This window comes from Aquarana catesbeiana, linkage group LG06 (genome assembly GCF_042186555.1).
Source record: "Aquarana catesbeiana isolate 2022-GZ linkage group LG06, ASM4218655v1, whole genome shotgun sequence".
Lineage (NCBI taxonomy): Eukaryota > Metazoa > Chordata > Amphibia > Anura > Ranidae > Aquarana > Aquarana catesbeiana.
In genome coordinates, this window is record NC_133329.1 from 15,871,948 (window position 1) to 15,894,414 (window position 22,467).

The 22,467-nt window shown below is 44.4% G+C and overlaps 1 protein-coding gene across 1 annotated transcript in view; it reads left to right on the forward strand.

The window, feature by feature from the left end:
* The first annotated feature begins 1,804 nt into the window (after positions 1-1,804).
* Positions 1,805-22,467, forward strand: part of LOC141148177 (uncharacterized) — a 31,779-nt gene continuing 11,116 nt past the window's right edge. The window contains exons 1-5 of the mRNA XM_073635373.1: positions 1,805-1,936; positions 11,116-11,396; positions 13,287-13,478; positions 15,168-15,190; positions 20,808-20,882. Coding sequence (XP_073491474.1) covers positions 11,144-11,396; positions 13,287-13,478; positions 15,168-15,190; positions 20,808-20,882 — 543 coding nt within the window. The 5' untranslated portion in view covers positions 1,805-1,936; positions 11,116-11,143. The remainder of the gene's footprint in view (positions 1,937-11,115; positions 11,397-13,286; positions 13,479-15,167; positions 15,191-20,807; positions 20,883-22,467) is intronic.

Here is a 22,467-nt window from a genome sequence, read left to right on the forward strand (position 1 = left end):
GTATAGAGTCATGACAGGTCCTCTTTATACTCCTATATACATGTATAGAGCCATGACAGGTCCTCTATATACTCCTATATACATGTATAGAGCCATGACAGGTCCTCTATATATTCCTACATACATGTATAGAGCCATGACAGGTCCTCTTTATACTCCTATATACATGTATAGAGTCATGACAGGTCCTCTTTATACTCCTATATACATGTATAGAGCATGACAGGTCCTCTTTATACTCCTATATACATGTATAGAGCCATGACATGTCTTCTATATACTCATATACACATGTATAGAGCCATGACAGGTCCTCTTTATACTCCTATATACATGTATAGAGCCATGCCAGGTCCTCTATATACTCCTATATACATGTATAGAGTCATGACAGGTCCTCTTTATACTCCTATATATATGTATAAAGCCATGACAGGTCCTCTTTATACTCCTATATATATGTATAGAGCCATGACAGGTCCTCTTTATACTCCTATATACATGTATTGAGTCATGACAGGTCCTCTTTATACTCCTATATACATGTATAGAGCATGACAGGTCCTCTTTATACTCCTAAATACATGTATAGAGCCATGACAGGTCCTCTATATACTCCTATATACATGAATAGAGCCATGACAGGTCCTCTTTATACTCCTATATATATGTATAAAGCCATGACAGGTCCTCTTTATACTCCTATATATATGTATAGAGCCATGACAGGTCCTCTTTATACTCCTATATACATGTATTGAGTCATGACAGGTCCTCTTTATACTCCTAAATACATGTATAGAGACATGACAGGTCCTCTTTATACTCCTATATACATGTATAGAGCATGACAGGTCCTCTTTATACTCCTATATACATGTATAGAGACATGACAGGTCCTCTATATACTCCTATATACATGTATAGAGCCATGACAGGTCCTCTTTATACTCCTAAATACATGTATAGAGCCATGACAGGTCCTCTTTATACTCCTATATACATGTATAGAGCATGACAGGTCCTCTTTATAGTCCTATATACATGTATAGAGCCATCCATGACAGGTCCTCTATATACTCCTATATACATGTATAGAGCCATGACAGGTCCTCTTTATACTCCTATATACATGTATAGAGCCATGACAGGTCCTCTTTATACTCCTATATACATGTATAGAGCCATGACCGGTTCTCTTTATACTCCTATATACATGTATAGAGACATGACAGGTACTCTTTATACTCCTGTATACATGTATTGAGTCATGACAGGTCCTCTTTATACTCCTATATACATGTATAGAGCATGACAGGTCCTCTTTATACTCCTATATACATGTATAGAGCCATGACAGGTCCTCTTTATACTCCTATATACATGTATAGAGACATGACAGGTCCTCTATATACTCCTATATACATGTATAGATCCATGACAGGTCCTCTTTATACTCCTATATACATGTATAGAGCCATGACAGGTCCTCTATATACTCCTATATACATGTATTGAGTCATGACAGGTCCTCTTTATACTCCTATATACATGTATAGAGACATGACAGGTCCTCTTTAGTTATCATGATATAAAATAATGGATGTGGGGCCCCTTTTGGTGGGAGTGATTTCTTTGGTGGGGGGGGGGGGGGGGGCAGCATTTCATTCTTGGTACCAGGCAGTACAATGTCTTGGGCCGGCCGTGTCAACAATAATATATTATAAGCAATAAAAAACTAAAAACAAGGTTTATAGAACATTTCACAGACTTTCCTGTGGTGTACGCCTCATTGTGACTCTATAAAACCATCCTCCTCCTCCTCCTCCTCCTCCTCCTCCTTCTCCTCCTCCTTCTTCTTCTTCTTGAATTTAGTTTCGCTTTCGCTTGAACTTTGTCCTTTCTATATCAGGATTAGACGGGACCCCAACATACAGTAAGAGCAGAGATCCTGCAATGGGGTAAAAGAGGGGGGAGGGGAGGGGGTTAGATATGAGAACTGACAAGAGAGAGAAGAGAAACAGACGGGGGGAGTCTGGGAGAAAACTACAGATACATTGTTATACATAAAATACAACTACACAACAGATACAACAGTATATAATACATTATACAACAGATACAACAATATACAATACATTATACAACAAATACAACAGTATGCAACAGATACATTATTATACATAAGATACAACTACACAACAGATACAACAGTATACATTACACAACAGATACAACAGTATACAATACATTATACAACAGATACATTGTTTTACATAAGATACAACGACACAACAGATACAACAGTATACAATACATTACACAACAGATACAACAATATACAATACATTATACAACAGATACAACAGTATACAATACATTATACAACAAATACAACAATATACAATACATTATAAAACAAATACAACAATATACAATACATTATACAACAAATACAACAGTATGCAACAGATACATTGTTATACATAAGATACAACTACACAACAGATACAACAGTATACAATACATTACACAACAGATACAACAGTATATAATACATTATACAACAGATACAACAGTATACAATACATTATACAACAAATACAACAGTATACAATACATTATACAACAGATACAACAGTATACAATACATTATACAACAGATACAACAGTATACAATACATTATACAAGAGATACAACAATATACAATACATTACACAACAGATACAACAGTATACAATACATTATACAAGAGATACAACAATATACAATACATTATACAACAGATACAACAGTATGCAACAAATACAACATATACAATACATTATACAACAGATACAACAGTATGCAACAGATACATTGTTATACATAAGATACAACTACACAACAGATACAACAATATACAATACATTATACAACAGATACAACAATATACAATACATTACACAACAGATACAACAATATACAATACATTATACAACAGATACATTGCTATACATGTAGCGCACTACTCCCTTGGGAGCTGCTGTTAGTTCATCCCTTTCTGTCAGTGGCTCTCCATTCTTCCTCCTCTGCATGAATAACATCAGCAGACGGTCCAGTAACATTTGATCGTAAACTTTATTCTTCTCCTTGCAGCATGTTAGAATAGGACTTGCAATATTTACAGTCTAGGACTCCAGGAAGTATGAGCTGCCTCCTAATCATTGGTTCCTTTACCAGTAGTTATATCCTCTTCTAGGGATGAGCTTCGTGTTCGAGTCGAACCCATGTTTGACTCGAACATCGTCTGTTCGTCGAATTGCGAATGATATGGGCCGTTCGCGCCAAATTCGTGTGGCACATCACGGCCCATAATTCACTGCGGCATCGCAGTGCATTGCTGGCTGATGATTGGCCAAGCATGCACTATGACCTGCATGCTTGGCCAATCACAGCGCCATCGGTAGAGAGAGCTGTAATTGGCCAAAGCCAGGGTGGCTTTGGCCAATTATGGCTCAAGGGATTTAGTACACACCCCACACTATATAAGGCCGCATGTGTAGTATGTTTCGGCGTGCTGAGAGAGAGAGCGAGAGACAGAGACAGACAGTGTCATTTCATTTGAGTTAGCTAGATTAGGCAGGACAGTCAGTGAGTTAGCTGCACTTACAGTGTATTGTGTATATATATGCATTCCAGGTGTTGTGTGTATATATATATATACTGTATTTATTGGCGTATAACACTCACTTTTTCACCATGAAAATCGGGTGCAAATAGCGTGTGCGTGTTATACGCCAATACTTCAATTTTAGCTGCCTCGGAGGGGACAGGGAGGGAGGCATGACGAGAGCTGTCAGAATACATACAGTTTGAATCTCCTGTTTACTTGGCGGCCTCTGTAATAGGAAGTCCCATCTCCTGGGCCACCATTGGACCACTGTTCTGTCTATCATAGGAGATTCTCACTGTATCTGTATATAATCTGTCAGCGTTCGTCCCGCCCCCCTCCCTGTCCCCTCTAGGCTGCAGATGGGCATCGATCAGGCTGCACTGATGGCAATGGCGAGGCTGCTGCATTGATGGCAATGAGGAAGCTGCTGCATTGATGGCAATGGCGAGGCTGCATTGATGTGGACTAATGAGACTGCATTGATGGCACTTGTGAGGCTGCAGATGGGCATTGATCAGGCTGCATTGATGGCAATGGTGAGGCTGCAGATGGGCACTGACCCTTATTTTGCTTCAAAGTTCCTTATTTAAAATTTAAGTTTTTTTCCTGAAACTTCCCTCTTAAAATGAATGTGCGTGTTATACGCCTGTGCGTGTTATACACCGATAAATACGGTATATATATATATATATATATATATATATATATACACTGTATTCAGTTTAGCTAGATCTGCTCCTGTTATCTTCCTACTGACAGGCAGGCTTGTCTTGTTACAGTATTTACAGCTACCTGAAGAAAATTGCTGTTGTTCTTTTGATCCTATTAGTACCACAGTCAGGCAGCTAGACTATTTACAGTTAGTGTAGTGCATCCTCCTCACAGTGTTCAGCTAAAGCTACAAGTTAGTTTAGTGCGTCCTCTGAACCGTGTTCAGCTAAAGCTACAAGTTAGTGTAGTGCGTCCTCTGAACAGTGTTCATCTAAAGCTACAAGTCAGTGTAGTGCGTCCTCCTCACAGTGTTCAGCTAAAGCTACAAGTTAGTGTAGTGCGACCTCTGCATAATGTTCAGCTAAAGCTACAAGTTAGTGCAGTGCGTCCTCTGAACAGTGTTCACCTAAAGCTACAAGTCAGTGTAGTGCGTCCTCCTCACAGTGTTCAGCTAAAGCTACAAGTTAGTGTAGTGCGACCTCTGCATAATGTTCAGCTAAAGCTACAAGTTAGTGCAGTGCGTCCTCTGAACAGTGTTCACCTAAAGCTACAAGTTAGTGTAGTGCGACCTCTGCACAGTGTTCAGCTAAAGCTACCTGTAGAAGGTTGGTGGTGTTTTCCTGATCCTATCACTACCGCAGCCAGCTAAAGTATTTACACGTTAGTGTAGTGCGACCTCTGCACAGTGTTCAGCTAAAGCTACCTGTAGAAGGTTGGTGGTGTTCTCATACTGTAGGCAGGCAGTTGATTTTGCTAGCTGCAGTATCAGTATATATATTTATATATATCCCAGCTTAGTGCAGCTACAGGCCATTAGTATGTCTGGAAGGCCAACAAGGAGAGGCAAACAGTCACCAGCCAATAAAAGAGGGCAAGCAGGCTCTGTGTCTAGAGGCAACGGTGCTGGTTGTGGAGACTGTGCATCCTCATCAGCACGTGGCCGTGGGACACGCTTGGCCTTTTTTTCGGCAGCTGGCCGTGTTGAACATGCGGAAGACTTGGTCAAGTGGACGACCAAGCCATCCTCATCCTCCTCATCTTCCCTCACCCATGCTCAGGGTACTTTGTCTGGCAAAGCAGCTGCCAACGTGGCCTCTTCCCTCAGCTCAATGGCATCAGTGACTCCTTCCCTAACCCCACCATGTCCTCCTGAGGAGTCCCTCGAACTGTTTGACCACAGTGTTGGGTACATGCTCCAGGAGGATGCCCAGCGTTTAGAAGGCTCTGATGATGATACTGAGCTAGATGAAGGCAGTAACGTGAGCAGACAGATCCTCTTTATACTCCGTATATATATACTCCTCTATATACTCTGTATATACTTATACAGAGGGGGTGTCCAAGAAGGACAGCAATCTGGCAGTCATGCTCCCCCTGCTGCAGCATACTGCCAGGTTTGCTCCAGTGATGAGGAGGGAGGGGATGATGAGGTCACTGACTCAATGTGAGTGCCTGATAGGAGAGAGGAGGAGAAGGAGGCACATCACCAACGAGGCAGGATGCCCTCCAGGGGCCAGCCTAAGGGCAGCACACTGACTGCATTACACCACAAAGCTCTGCATGTGCAGGGCGCTGCAGTCTCTGCGCATTATTCCAAAAGTTCTTTGGTGTGGGCCTTTTTTGAGACGAGTGCATCAGATCGCACCGCTGCTATTTGCAACATATGTCTCAAGCGTATCTCGCGTGGCCAAAACATCTCCCGCTTGGGCACCACATGCTTGACCAGACATATGTTGACCTGCCATGCAGTTCGTTGGCAAGCGTATCTAAAAGACCCACACCAAAGAACAAAGAGGACCTCTCCTTGCTCCTCCTCAGCTGAGATCTCCAACCCCACTATACCTTCAGTCTTCTCTGAGACCTGCACTGAGAGGAGTGAAGGTGTAGAATTAGGTGTGTCACAGCCAAGTACTTGTGGGCAATCTGCTTTCGGTACACTGACGTCAGGTTGTACCAGGCAAATTTCCCTGCCCCAGCTGCTGCACCGCCTGAAAGAAGTTCGCTCCCAGCCATCCACATGCCCAGCGGTTGAATGCTAGCTTGGCAAAATTGCTAGCATTTCAACTGCTACCTTTTCAGTTGGTAGACTCTGCCCCCTTCCGTGAGTTTGTGGAATGTGCCGTTCCTCAGTGGCAGGTACCCAAACACCACTTTTTCTCTCGGAAGGCGATTCCGGCTCTCTACCGGCATTTGGAAGGCAATGTCTTGGCCTCGCTGGACAGGGCGGTCAGCGGTAAGGTGCATATTACCGCTGACTCATGGTCCAGCAGGCATGGACAGGGATGTTACCTAAGTTTCACGGTGCATTGGGTCACTCTGCCTTCAGCTGGGAAAGATGCAAAGGTGCAGTAGTGTTGGAGGTTGTTCCGCCACCACGCCTCCAAAATGCCACTACTAATGATTGTGACACACCTCTCTCCTCCACCCCCTCCTCTTCTTCTTCCTCCATGGCCTTTTCCTGTGCTTTGTCCTTGGAACCAGCGGTGCTCCGTAGCCGTTCAAGGGGCTACACAAGTACGCAGGCCAAAAGATGCCATGTGGTGCTTGAGCTGGTGTGCTTGGGGGACAGGAGCCACACTGGGGGTTCTGTCAGCTCTGCAGGGGCAGGTTCAGAGGTGGTTGACGCCACGCCAACTTAAGGCAGGAATGGTGGTTTGCGACAATGGCACCAACCTCCTCTCCGCCCTCCGACAGGGACAACTGACCCATGTGCCCTGTTTGGCTCACGTCCTTAACTTGGTGGTGCAGCGGTTCTTGGGCATGTATCCGGGCTTACAGGATGTCCTGAGGCGGGCCAGGAAAGTCTGTGTGCATTTCTGCCGGTCATATAATGCCAGTGCTCGGCTGGCAGACCTCCAAAAGGAATTTAACCTGCCCAAGAACCGCCTAATCTGTGACATGCCCACCAGGTGTAACTCAACGTTGGCCATGCTGCAGCAGCTGCACACGCAGCAGAGGGCCATCAATGAGTACCTGTGTGACTATGGCACCAGGACAGGGTCAGGGGAGCTTGTTTTTTTTTTCCCAGGCCAGTGGGCCATGATCAGGGATGCATGCACTGTCCTGTCACCATTTGAGGAGGCCACGAGGATGGTGAGCAGTGACAGTGCATGCATCAGTGACACTGTCCCCCTTGTCCACCTGTTGGAGCACACGCTGCATGGAATAATGGACAGGGAACTTGAGGCAGAACAGAGGTCAGTCGCAACAGCGGCATGATCGATTCGTGCCTCTGTTATGGCAATCAAAACCATTTCTCTGTCACATACCTTGCTCCGATCCAAATCCAGCTGCATCCGTGATGCACCGATTCGTTCCGGTGTGCCCCAGTTGTTTTGGCCTCATTTCAGTACATTTCAGTGTTTTTGGTTAATAAATTACATGACTCGATAGCAACCTGTCCTATATAATGTTCATGAAGGGCATGGTTTTGTTTTGTGCAGACCAAATGTGAACTCTGTATTGCTTGTACCACTTTTATTGATTCTAATAAACTATTTGTGGAAAAAAAAAAGAAAAGATACAGAGTAAATTACAGTAAAGGTAATTCAAACATGAAAAAACACCATCAGAAAAAAATCAAAAACAGACAATAAAATATATTTTATATGTGTAAGAATGCAGACATGCAAAAAACTGTGAGCAGTAAGTGTGCTGATTGAATTCAGTGGTAGGCCATATCACCAAGCAAAATCTTACAGACGAAATACAGACACTATGTGAAAAGAGTAATGCCCTGTACACACGATCGGACATTCCGACAACAAAATCCATGGATTTTTTCTGACGGATGTTGGCTCAAACTTGTCTTGCATACACATGGTCACACAAATCTTGTCGGAAATTCTGTGTACGTCAACGCGTACGTCGAGCCGAGAAAAATTGAAGTTCAATAGCCAGTGCGGCTCTTCTGCTTGATTTCGAGTATGCGTGGAACTTTGTGCGTCGGAATTGTGTACACACGATCGGATTTTTGCTGTCGGAAAATTTGAGATCCAGATCTCAAATTTTGTGTGTCGGAAATTCCGATGGAAAATGTCCGATGGAGCCTACACACGGTCAGAATTTCCGACAACAAGCTCCCATTGAACATTTTCCGGCGGAAAATCCGACCGTGTGTACGGGGCATTACTGTGTACAACTTAAAGTGGAAAATATAATATATATGGTAGTCCTTTCTACCCGCAGATAGAATGAGGATACAAATAAAAATGAGAATCGTAATATTAATGGGGATATAGAGAGTGGCATTACTAACCACTGGCAGCAGGGATGGGAGAGAGGCAGTGTACCTTTAATAATTGATGTCCCCCAAAATCAGTGTAGATATCCAAAGATGTCCACCAGTGCCCATGGAACACACACCAGATACTAGGGACATAAGCATGTCAACAGAGCCCTCACACTGGATATGCCAGAACTAAGCCCCGCCTTCAAAGGTGGCAGCACAATCTCTGGATAGAAAGGAAAGGACTCAAGTACTGCACTGCCCTGTGATACGAGGGCGGGGCAACCTGTCACATCGCCTACATACTGCTGAGACTCCATCTGCTCCCACAGAATATTGGCACGTCACGTTTTTCTGAGAAGCATGATAAGGACCACTCAGGGTTTAAGTGTGGTCACGTCAGACCATGCTTAAAATAAAAACAAATGTCAGATCGATTCCATGAACAAGAAGCATCCCTCAGCTAAACACAGTTAGCCAGAGAGTTTCTCATATACTATATGCATAAAAAATCCATTACTTGAAATGAAAATGAATTGCAGACAAATACTTAAAAGATAATACTATTTGAATGCCAAAGGCCCTGCTATTATGCCTGGTACAAAAGCGTATTTGGTTCCTATCTGTCTAAGATGTACTTTTTTAGTTAAACTGGACACCCAGGTATATGAGACTCATACTGGGCTTTATATTTGAGAAATGCCTTCTCTATGAAATATTCTTGATAGCCTTTCTCCAAAAATGTCTTCCTTAGTACCTGGCTCTGTCCTTCATAGTCTGCTAGTTTGGTACATGTTCGTCTGAGTCAGCAGAATTGCTCAAATGGGACATTACAAATCTATCTAGGATAGTGGCCACTTTGTGCATGCAGATAAAAATTGCCTGCTGCCAGGTTAAAATGAGTCCTCAACATGATGTTCCTATCCATGTTTAAACTCAGCTTGAAATCAAGAAACAGTAGTATCTACCACATAAGTAAATTCCATGCCGAATGGGCTATTTTGACAGTGTACGATGAAACCATCAAAAGCCACCCCAAGAACCACCCCAGATGAAAAGGATATCATTCATGAACCAGGTTGCCCCATGTGAGTTATTGTCCCCGATGTAAATCTCCTCCCAGTATCCCATGAAAAGGTAGGCATAACTTGGGGTGAACCTGGATCCCATTGCAGTATTTTGACAGTGCGATGAAACCATCAAAAGCTGAATCAGAACCACCCCAGATGATAAGGATATCATTCATGAACCAAGTTGCCCCATATGAGTTATTGTCCTCGATGTAAATCTACTCCCAGTATCCCATGCAAAGGTAGACATAACTTGGGGTGAACCTGAATCCCATTGCAGTACCGCTGATTTTCCTGTACTAATCGCCCAGAAACTTGAAGTAAATATGATTCAGGGTGAAATCTATACAGTCCTATGTGAACCCAGCCTGTGCATGATAAATATGTGTATCATTGGCTAGGTAATACTGTATTGCTTGAAGACCAAATTGGTGTTTAATTGAAGTGTATAATTATGCAACATCTAGGGACACCCATCTATAACCTGGCTGTCAAATATAATTAGGCACAATGTTGAGCATATGCCCAGAACCTCCGACATAAGAAGTCAGCTGCATCACAAGTTCCTGCAAAAAAAAAAAATCAAAGTAGCAAACAATTTTGCTGGATAACTATCAATTCCAGTGATAATGGGCTCTCCTGGGGATTATTCATATCTGCATCTGATGAAGGAATTCTGTACTGATATATTTGGGCATTTTTGTATGGTTTCATGCTTTTTTAATAGTTTCATATATAGTTTTCACATGATATTGTTAATGTACAATTCAATTTATTTTAAGGGAATAGGGTAGCACAGCCTTTTTAAAGCTGAATTCCATAAATTACAAGAAAAACAAAACACTCTTGTGGTGCCCCCCATCCCCCCACTGCAAGGTTTAAATATATATAATGGAATACTTATCTTATTCCTCAGCATCCCAGCCACCATCACTCTTCTCTTCCCTCCAATGCTCTGGGTTGTGGGCGGGTCCTCACTTACAATGCAGGACTTCGAGAAGAGGAAGCTTGGGACCAGAAGCACAGCATGGAGGAAGCTTGCTAGAGCATAGAATAACCTTTGCAGGCCTCACTACAGGTATTGCAAGGTATTTTTCAGTTGGGTTTTAAAACTATCCTTGTAAGACCACCCTGTCCAAAGGGTGAGAGGCATAATGAACAGCATCACCACCCTATTACCTAAAAAAATAAAAAAATCAACTGGCAGGATCAATGAGTAACAAAACTACTGGGGGGACTTAGAAAAGCAAAAAACTGTTATGTTTTCACTGGTGGTAGACTGCATTATATATCTAATTTTTGCTTTTGCCCAGGGTTGCATTTTAATTTATGACATCCTGCTGAGAAAAAAGCTTGAGGTCCTCAGAAAGCACCTTGGTTAGAGGTCAGGAAGTCTGAAATGGTTTATTTATATAATTAATCACTTTGTACTTTTCTATTTTTTATCCAGATAGCTGTGTTTGGTAGAAGATCAATTGATGGCACAAATCGTTGGAATATTCTCCAGGTCTGATGAAACTGACTATGCCTGGTTAATGAATCCGTTAGGAGAATGCTGTGAGATTCTTACATTCTGCATCACTAATAACAATCGCCATGAATTGATACAATGCTCCAACCAATGCCAATGCACCATATTGTATCACACCAAAAATCGAGGCCGAATTAATGTTACAGATGTTACTGATTCGCTCTATGATAGTGAGATAGGCCTGCTGTTTGACAGACATGGTGAGTAAAAAAGCCATCTTCAACCTCAACTGTCCAACACACCTGTAATTCCTTTTAAACCCAAACACTTATATCTCATATAAGATTTACAATTAGTGCTGGACGATCAGTTCAGCCTAAGCATGAATCCATTGGCTGTTTGCCCCATTCAGGGAACACCTGAATTTGCAGGGTGTTCGGTGGGTGTTCGCCCCACGAATGCACTGCAATGCACAGTGCATTCTGTCCAATCAAAGCTTTGCCGAATCAGGGCACAATAAAGGCTGGTTGTTAAGGAGCTGAGCCGGGAAGGCATGCCACGGTGTCCTTAACAAATGATGAATCATCAGCTGTCAATGGGCTTCCCCACTGACAGCTGAATAAAAAAAAACATTTGCCTGTAAAATTTACAAAAAGAACAGTGTGGGGGCTGGTTCTGGTATGGATTTTAAGGTGAAGCCCATGCCAAAATTGAAAAAAAATAAACAGTGTGGGGTCCCCCAACATCCATAGCAGACCCTTATCCAAACATGCAGCCTGGCAGGGCCCCCCCTCTCTGAACCATACCAGTCTACATGCCCCCAGCATGACAGGGTGGGTGCTTTAAAGCAGGGGGGCTATGTCCTCTCCACACAAAAGCACCTTTTCCCCATGTTGATGGGGACAAGGGTCTCTTCCCCACAACCCTGGGCCATGGTTGTGGGGGTCTGCGGCAGGAGGCTTATCGGAATCTGTAAGCCCCCTTTGACAAGGGGGCCCCCAGATCCTGGCCCCAATATCTGAATGAGTATGGGGTACATAGTACACCTACATTCACCAAAAAAGTTTTAAAAAGTAATAAAAATGTAGACTTTTTTGACAATTCCTTTGTTTAAAAATAAAAAACCATGTCCCCTAATGTAAATCCATCATCAATCATGATGCCGCCGCCCAAAAAAACCCCATAAAAATTGCTCCGCCCACCGTGAAGGCACACTGCTGAATGGCTGGCTTGCCGTTTGACAGTTCCTATATAGGAAAGGGCGGGGCCACCTGCCAACGTCACCTGGTGACACCGCCTCCTTGTGACATCACCAACCGGTGCATGCTGGGTCAGTGTATGCTGGGTCATTGCAAGCTTGGGAGTTTGACACTTCCCAACCCAAATGCAGTCACACACATTTAAAAATCACTTGCAAATGCTTATATGATGCAAGGTACATTTTTAAAGTGTTTGTGAGCATTGAACATGTAACACCAGTGGAGACAAGCCCTAATCCCAAAAGTTGTTTTCAATATTTTTAAGTCTGCAAATTGTATAGAAATAATACCTGGTAATACCGCCATGAAGGTCTTTGTGCAGGCATGTCCTGTTATGGGGTGACAATTGTCTTCCAAATCTGTTTTTGCAATGTCATCCCGCCACATGCTTCTCTGGTGGAGACCATAAATGGCTGTACCAACACACGTTAAATTTGTCACCAGTTATTAAGCAGGCCCAGAGAAATGATGCGCAGTTGACATTAGAGTTCATGTGAACAAGATGTGGCTGAAAAAGGATAGAGAAGATCAACAGATAAAAAAAGATCAGGAAACAAGGTGAATAAATATAAATATAGCATTTGTTTGTTGGCACACTTAACATGACCTCCACCACTTGGTTGTGTTTGCCCCTCAGGCAAAAGGGTTTCAGCCATCCTGTCTCTGACTGTCCCAATGGTCACATGGCCAGGAAGTGCACTCATTGGTCCTGGCCACATGGACCAACCGCTCTCCACTGTGATCATAAGCCACAAATGCAGAAATGCTCATTGCAGTGACATTGACCTACATCATGGCAGAAACATCAATGTCCTTTTATGCTGTATATGTATTGTGGGCAGTATGGAAGAAGATAAATGATGCATCTGACCCCTCTCCTTTGTATCACAGGGAAAAGACATGTCCTAGTAGTCATTGATGATCTGGAGGACAGCAGTCAGGAGGTTAAGCAAAGAATCCTGAGCAGTCAGCCCACCCTTCGGACCAAGGCTCATGACATTTTCCTGTTCACCAAACATGAGAAGCTAAACATGCAAATATTAAGAGAAAAAACACAGCCTATAATTGATGTGATCCAAAGGGGTAGGTGCAAGGCTCCAAAACACACTGAAAAGTCTAACTTTAGCCATGAAATTTAACAAGGTACAGCAAATTCACAAACATATTCGTTTCTGTAGAGTATAGCCACATTTGTAAAAGTTGCACTTCAATCAATATTAGCAGGTCTCAACCAGTTCCTGCCCAGCCTAGTCAAATGACAGCCGGGCAAGACCTTTGTGGTTCCAGATCGACGTCATATGATGTCCTCCCAGCACACGCCATGCTGCATGGCGATCTATCACAAGCTGTGTCCGCCAATGGCTGATCACTCTACCAACCCTCTGAAAGTACCATGTGATCACTGTGACCAATCACAGCAGGTCACATGACAATTGTAAACAATGGATGGCTTCCTTTCGTGCCAATCATTGTGTACAATTGTGATCCTAGCTGTGATTGGTCACAGTGATCACATGGTACAGACAAGGCCAATCACAGCTCACCTATACCACATAATTAGTTGTGGCCAATCACAGCTAATCCCAACAAAACGCACTTAAATTTAATATGGGTACAGTGTTGTATGGCCGTGCAATTGTCATTCAAACTGTGACAGCGATGAGAGCTGAAAATTGGCCTGCGCAGGAGGGAGGAGGGGGGGGTTAGGGGGGAGGTGGCCATTATTGAAGGGGTTAAAGTAGAATAGTTCTATACACCATCCTTCCCTCCAGGCTTTATACATATGGGGCTATTAAAGAATAATCTTTCAAACCGCACACTGATTCTGGTTAGGAAGCTCATAACACAGCAAGGATACCCTCTAGTGAGTACCTAGCAAATCATCTAACACGAACGACAAACTGAAGGAGCGTAGGTAGGACAAAATGGTACAAATCACTTCAATGGTTTGCAGATAAAAAAAAAGCAACCAACGCGTTTGGGAATCAAGAATACTCCCTTTCATCATTGCTTGAGATACAAACAAGAGCTTGAATGGATTCATGGAACAGTTTTCTTATTTTAATGCTTATAGGAAAGGTGTTAATAAATTAGGGGAATCAGTAAGCAGTGGTGCCAGCGTTATTGACAATAATAGCTAAGCTATTACTAATTGCTTTACAGTTGCCAGTAATGGCAGCACCATTGGCTATTGTTTCCCCTAATTCATTATCACCTCTCCTATAAGGATTAACAAAAGAAAGATGTATCCTTGAGTCCATTCAAGTTCCTGTTTGTATCTTAAGCCCTGATAAAATTGTGTATTTTTGACCCCAAATGCATTGGTTGTTTTTTTATCTGTGAACCATTGAAGTGATTTGTACCATTTTGTCCTACGTTTTAATTACAAATCATATGCTTAAGCCCTGAAGAAGAGAGAGGCTTTTCTCCCAAAATGTGTTGGCTGTATTTGATATTCTTAATCAATAACTATTTGATATTAATCTCTAAGCTACAAGGCCAATTTTGCTAGGCAATCCTAACTTCATACCCAGGATTTAATGCCAGTGACACCATTCCTAAAAATACACTTCGCTTTGTGTGACACAATTTTATAAACACAAAAACAGTCATCTAATAGTTACTCGCTTGGTATCAGTGTACACTACACTACAGTGTGGGACTGAAGATCCTTAGAACTGAACACTGAGCGTGAGAAATGATTTTAAGACAAGGTATGTAAATCACATATCAATAATAAATGTTCAATGTTTCTGTGTTTTGTCTTTACAGGTAAAGAAAGGTCCAGGGAGATTGTAAGTATTTCTGGATGGTTTTAAGTAGAGTTTGGTTAATTACTCAGCAAGGCTGCACTTACCGCTGGTCGCAGTAGACTTATGCCTAGGGGTCACTCAGGCTTGCAGTATTTGGTTTCCTTTAAGCAGGGCTCCACCCAAAAGGGGAAGCTCTGCATGTCTGCCTCCTTCTTCTCCCCTCTGCTGCCACATTTGACACCTTTTGGGGGAGGGGGGACCGGGTACCTGGTTTTGACAGGTACCCGCTCCCACTTCCGCTCAGTTTGCTGTGGCAAAATGAGCCGGAAGTTGGCCCCCCCTCCCCCCCCCGCAGACGGCCCATTAACAAAGTGCAGTGTGATTTGCTCATGCACAGTAGGAAACCGGCTGTGAAGCTGCAATCCTTCACTGCTGGTGTCCCTTAACCAAGATGGCGGCACCACCAGCACCTGAGAGCCAATTCAAGAATTGGCTTGGGTGAGGAAACCGCTGGATGCCTGGACAGGTAAGTGTCCTAATAGTAAAAGTCAGCAGCTACTATATTTGCAGCTGCTGACTTTTAATTTGGAGGGGGGGGGGGTGAAACTCCTCTTTAACTAGTGAGAATAGGTTTTGCCTAAATTGTGAGATAACGCTTGGATTGAAATTCCAGCCATTTTATTTTGCATAGAGTTGGGAAATCAAAGAGACTCTGTTGAGTATCTTTATGGGGCTTTTATCCTCATGAGATTTACCCTCACTTCCCGCCATGGGGGTGGATGCCGGGGGGGGGGGGGGGGTTAAATCTACTTTAAATCATCTGCAGTTGTTTGCAGTTGACTATGATGACAAACTTGCTACTTGCAGCAAGATATATTATCATTGTGATGAACATGCACTTTGACAGCCATGTCCAACCTTTCTGACCCACAGTTTGCAGTAATCAGATGTGAACAAACCCTAAGGATCTATTCCTAAACCACTGAAACAGCATGGTATCCAGGCAAATAGTTCCCAGAGCCCCCTTACATCAGAGTTCCCAGCTTTCCCATTAGATCAAGGTTCCAAGAATCCCCCCTTACAGTTGAGTCCACAGAGTCCCCCATTACATCAATGTCCCCAGAGTCCCCCATTACATCAATGTCCCCAGAGTCCCACTTACATCAGAGTCCCCAGCATTCCCCTTACATCAGGGTCCCCATTGTCCCCCTTACATCAGAGTATCCAGTGATCCCCCTCTTACATCAGTGTCACCTCTCTTACATCAGAGTTCCCCTTTACATTCCTCTTTACATCAGAGTGAACAGAGTTCTCCCTTAAATCAGAGCATCCCCCTCTATTTAGTGTCCCCAACCCCCCTTGAATCAATTTTGCCACTTCCCCTTACCTCGGTGTCTCCATTTCTCACTCTCAGTCCCATTCTCAGCAAGGCGGAAGCTGGGAGGGGAGTACTAGGAGGCCAAGCAGGTCTGGTCTCTGGAGGAGAAAGTTGCACCCCCCCCCCCCCTCTAATGCCGCGTACACACAATCGGAATTTCCAACAACAAAACCGTGGATTTATTTCCGACGGATGTTGGCTCAAACTTGGCCTTTACCAGCCATGAAGCGATGGTATGAGCTGACGCCGCCTGGCCTCTTCTAAAGCCGTGCGGGATGATTAGGAGGTTTTCCGATTTCCTAAAAGACTTGGTTGCCGATAGGTATTGCAAGATGTTGCCCTTGACATCCAGCGAGTGAGGGTCGCCCTGATCCGTGACAAGGGCTGGGAGATTGATTTCTTGATTAAAGTCGAAAAAAGAGGATACCTTAAGAATAAAGCGATTTGAAGGTTTTAAGACTAGTCTGTCTGGGTAGATGATCAGGTATGGCTCTTTGGCTAGCAGGGCTTGCATCTCTGAGACTCTCTTTGCTGATGTTATGGCAATTAAAAAGGAGACTTTTAGCATCAGGTCCCAGAGGGAGATGCTTTCGAGCAAGAAGAAAGGCTCTTTAGATAAGGCTTCCACGTGCGGTCCTGACAGGTGAGGGAAAATAAGAGAATACTGAGGCGGGTGCCTTCTCGTCATTTTATAGCTGTAACGACACCCCGAGTATGAAAGGGGTTAAAGTCGTTTAGGACATTCCATACCCAAACACAAAGGCAGCTACCGAACACTCCAACCAGCCGAACAAGGAACCCATACAAATAATCCACCCCAAAAACGAGACACAGCTCTGTCTTCAGGTTCCAAGCAGGAAACAACTTCTTTATTATAACACATGGACACAACAGATAAAATAACTCAGAGACTCTTTCCCCCCCACCCTTGGAAAAGAGGGCGGGTTAAACTGTCCAATGACAATGGACACACAGGTCAGGTGTGTTTAACGTCTCATCAGTACACAGTGTTAGCAGGGAGAGCTGTTGGAAGAATCCCCCCTCCCTCCAATGCAATACACATCCTGTGATCCAAGGCAGACAAACACAAACCCTCCAATGCAATACACATCCTGTGATCCAAGGCAGACAAACATAATAGAACATTGGTTTGCAGGAGGCTGGCATTCAGTCCCCTCCAAAAGCCTCTTTTCCGGCTAGGTTTGTCACATTTCTCCCCTTTCGGCAGGAGACTAACACAGGAGGAGACCCCAGACGGGTTGACTCTGAAGTTATTCAGTAGTTCCAGTCCTCTAATGCTGGTATCCACACCGTACCCCAAACAAAAATTGTTCCAAACAGATCATTACTTACCCAGCCGACCTCACCTCTCGGAGAACACGCCCGCCATTGTGGAGAGGCCTGGACTGGCCCTTCTCCCTGTAGTCTTTTCAGCCACTGGAGAGAAGACAGGGGGACTGGGCTCACGCCATCATGCTGTTGGGGATCCGGGCACGGGTAGTCACTGGGTTGGCTTCAGTGGGGCCTATCGGGGCATAAGCAGAAATAGGGGGGGCCAAATCATTCCCCAGTAGTACATCCGCTGGCAAATCCTTCATCACCCCCACATTCACGTGTCCCGAACCAACCCCCCAATCCAGGTGAACACGGGCAACAGGTAGCCGGAAAATGGTGCCTCCCGCTACCCTTACGACTACAGTGTCCCCGGTGTGTTGGCTCTCTGGGATGAGGTTCTTCCGTAGTAGGGTCATGGTGGCACCAGTATCACGTAGGCCATTGGCTACCTTTCCATTAACCCGGACGGTCTGCCTGTGTTGCTGCCGGTTGTCCTGGTTAGCTGCTTGTACTAGATCAGCCTCATGCAGGACGCCCCAACGTTCTTCCTCCTCAATACAGTGGGCCGCAGGCATGGATGTGCGGGGATTCCCCCCTGCTGGCTTTCTCCACGAGTGGGACTGCCTGGCTGGATTCAACGGACAGTCTGGCTTTTTGTGCCCTAGCTGTTTACACCCGAAACACCTGAGGGGTTGTGAGTAGTCTTGGGAGTTGAACCTGGGCTGCCGAGAATAAGTGGCCACTGGAGGTGGTGCTGTAGGGCGGTACAACTGTGGCTGGTAGGCGCCAGCTGGAGGGGGTGCCACTGATCGATAATCCACCCGAGCTGTTGTCTTGACCACAGGGTTATCCAGTTTGCGGGCGTCTGTGTATTCATCTGCCAGGCGAGCTGCTTCAGACAAGGTGCAAGGTTTTCGGTCCCGGACCCACTCTCTGACTTCTGGGGACAGCTTGTAAAAGAAGTGCTCCAGCAGGAACAGCTGCAGCACCTCTTCCCCAGATACTGCTTGGCATCCAGCGACCCAGTGGGATGCCGTGCGGTGTAGGAGGCATGCCCACTCGGCATATGAGTCTCCAGTCTGCTTGCTCGTCTCTCGGAACCGCCTCCGGTATGCTTCTGGTGTGACGGCATACCTGGCCAAAAGTGCTTCTTTTACAAGCCCATAGTTCATAATATCCTTGTCTGGGATGGCCCTGAACGCTTCACTGGCCCGGCCGGACAATTTCCCAGACAAAATGGTAACCCATTCCTCTGTGGGCACCCGGTGTAGGGCACATTGCCGTTCAAAATCTGCAAGGTACCCATCAATCTCCCCTTCTGCTTCATTGAAATTTTTAAAAGCAGCAAAATGTACCTTTCTCCTTTCAGTAGGTGCTGTTGTGACTCCCGCTGCTGCAGCCCCTCTTTGCTGTAGCCAATTTGCATCCACAGCTGCTATAACTCGGTCTATGATCTCCGCTGTAGGGTTAGGGCCATAATGTGCCAGTCTTATTTTAACAGCCCGATCAAAACTTGCCTCTTCGGGTGTCCTGTCTGTTATGCTGGGTCTTTCGGTTATGCTGGGTCTTTCCGCTCTATCCATTTCGACTAGTTCTTCGATAATGTCACTCTTCTTACGGTTGTTGGCCGGTCTCCGGTTGTAGCTGTCCTTCTGGGATGTGGGAATGATCCCACTGCTGCCACCAGTGTAACGACACCCCGAGTATGAAAGGGGTTAAAGTCGTTTAGGACATTCCATACCCAAACACCAAGGCAGCTACCGAACACTCCAACCAGCCGAACAAGGAACCCATACAAATAATCCACCCCAAAAACGAGACACGGCTCTGTCTTCAGGTTCCAAGCAGGAAACAACTTCTTTATTATAACACATGGACACAACAGATAAAATAACTCAGAGACTCTTTTCCCCCACCCTTGGAAAAGAGGGCGGGTTAAACTGTCCAATGACAATGGACACACAGGTCAGGTGTGTTTAACGTCTCATCAGTACACAGTGTTAGCAGGGAGAGCTGTTGGAAGAATCCCCCCTCCCTCCAATGCAATACACATCCTGTGATCCAAGGCAGACAAACACAAACCCTCCAATGCAATACACATCCTGTGATCCAAGGCAGACAAACACAAACCCTCCAATGTAATACACATCCTGTTATCCAAGGCAGACAAACATAATAGAACATTGGTTTGCAGGAGGCTGGCATTCAGTCCCCTCCAAAAGCCTCTTTTCCGGCTAGGTTTGTCACAATAGCTATGTGGTCCTATCAGGTTGTGGGGGCGGAGTCACAACCTAAAGTGTATGCTGCCATGATGCGACAGGAAACACATTTTGTTGTGGGAAAATTTCAGATCCAGCTCTCAAAAATTTGTTGTCGGAAATTCCGACAGCAAATGTCCGATGGAGCCTACACACGGTCGGAATTTCCGACAACAAGGTCACATCGAACATTCGTTGTCGGAAATTCTGACCGTGTGTACGCAGCATGAGTGTTGAGGCAAGCACGCCATTGGTTGCTAGAATGCCAGGTGGTCCTAGCAACCAATAACCTTGACAATGGCAGGCAGCGGTGGTGGGGTTCTAACTGCACTGGAGATTACAGGGAGGAGCCAGCTTACAGACAAGGCATTTTCCTGTACAGTTTCTCCTGTCCTTGGACAATTATGGATGGGAGAAATCTGGGTATTTTTTGCAAACTGTCTGTAAATATATGGATGGTTGGCAAAGCTTTGAAAAATTTATGTAAAAGGGATGTGAAAGCTTCCTTTCTCTCCTGAGACCACTGCTTTGCCAAGGATGATGTCTTTAACGTTGTATCCATTATGATGTATACTGAATCCCAGCAAGCTATAGATACTCTGGAATGTAAACCCCTATACAGTATATGTTATATTTCCTAGTTTCATTAAGTGTACATTCAGGTGGCTTTGTTGTGTTGGACCAACAGGTATTATTACTGGTGGTTACGGGTTTATCAGTGACTGTAATCCAAGAAACGTTTCGCTCACCAGATGAAAGAAATGTAAGTAGGAAAAAGTGTATGTTTTCTAAGGTAGCCATAAAACAACTTACAGAATTCAGGTTAAAAATGACCTGCATCAAAAAGAGAAAAAAAATAAATCATATATCAGATCTGTTAAATAATTTCTTCTTTTGTAGCACTTAGGTATATTTTGGCCTTAAAATCTAATCCCCCCCAGTATGTAAAAGCTTGAAACTGAAAGTCTCATAAACAAAGTACAGACTAAATAAATGCGCTAATAAAAAGTAAATACACTATATTACCAAAAGTATTGAGACGCCTGCCCTTTACATGAACTTTAATGACATCCCAGTCTTAGTCCATAGAGTTCAATATTGAGTTGGCCAACCCTTTGCAGCTATAACAGCTTCAACTCTTCTGGGAAGGCCATCCACAAGGTTTAGGAGTGTGTCTATGGGAATGTTTGACCATTCTTCCAGAAGAACATTTGTGTTGGGCTAGAAGGCCTGGCTCGCAGTCCTTGCTCTAATTCATCGCAAGGGTGTTCTATCAGGTTGAGGTCCAAGCCAGTCAAGTTCCTCCACCCGAAACTCACTCATCCATGTCTTTATGGACCTTGCTTTGTACACTGGTCCAAATCATTTGGTGGAAGGGGGATTATGGTGTGGGGGTTGTTTTTCAGGGGTTGGGCTTGGCCCCTTAGTTCCAGTGAAGGGAACTCTTAAGGCGTCAGCATACCAAGATATTTTGGACAATTTCATGCTCCCAGCTTTGTGGGAACAGTTTGGGGATGGCCCCTTCCTGTTCCAACATGACTGCGAACCAGTGCAAAAAGCAAGGTCCATAAAGACATTTATGAGCGAGTTTGGGGTGGAGGAACTTTACTGGCCTGCACAGAGTCCTGACCTCAACCCGATAGAACACCTTTGGGATGAATTAGAGCGGAGACTGCGAGCCAGGCCTTCTCGCCAAACATCAGTGCCTGTCCTCACAAATGCTCTTCTGGAAGAATGGTCAAACGTTCCCATAGACACACTCCTAAACCTTGTGGACAGCCTTCCCAGAAGAGTTGAAGCTGTTATAGCTGGAAAAGGTGGGCCAACTCAATATTGAACCCTACGGACTAAGACTGGGATGCCATTAAAGTTCATGTGTGTGTAAAGGCAGGCGTCCTAATACTTTTGACAATATAGTGTATATACAGTAACACTTAAATTTAATGTCACAATGGATCACAGGTGAGATCATCAACAATTTGCCATATTTATTTTTACAGGTACTTATAAAGCACTGTCAATTTATGCAGCACTTTACATGTACAGTATATTATACATTCACACATCAGTCTCTGCCACCAAGGAGCTTACAATCTAAGGTCCCCTCTTGCTTCAGTGCCCCTTCAATATAGAAGTCTACAAGAGGTTGGGTGGGGCTCTGGGTAATGTCTTTTCTTTCCCGCTTGAGTTATGCGGAGTGGTCGTACGGGCCTTTGAGACACATTGGGATTTTGATTTTGAGACACTTTTTCGTTACGTTAGCTTAGTAGTCCCTCTCTCTCTTCCCCCTCTCTCTCTCCCTTTCTCCCCCACTCTCCCCCTCTCTCTCTCCCCCTCTCCCCCTCTCT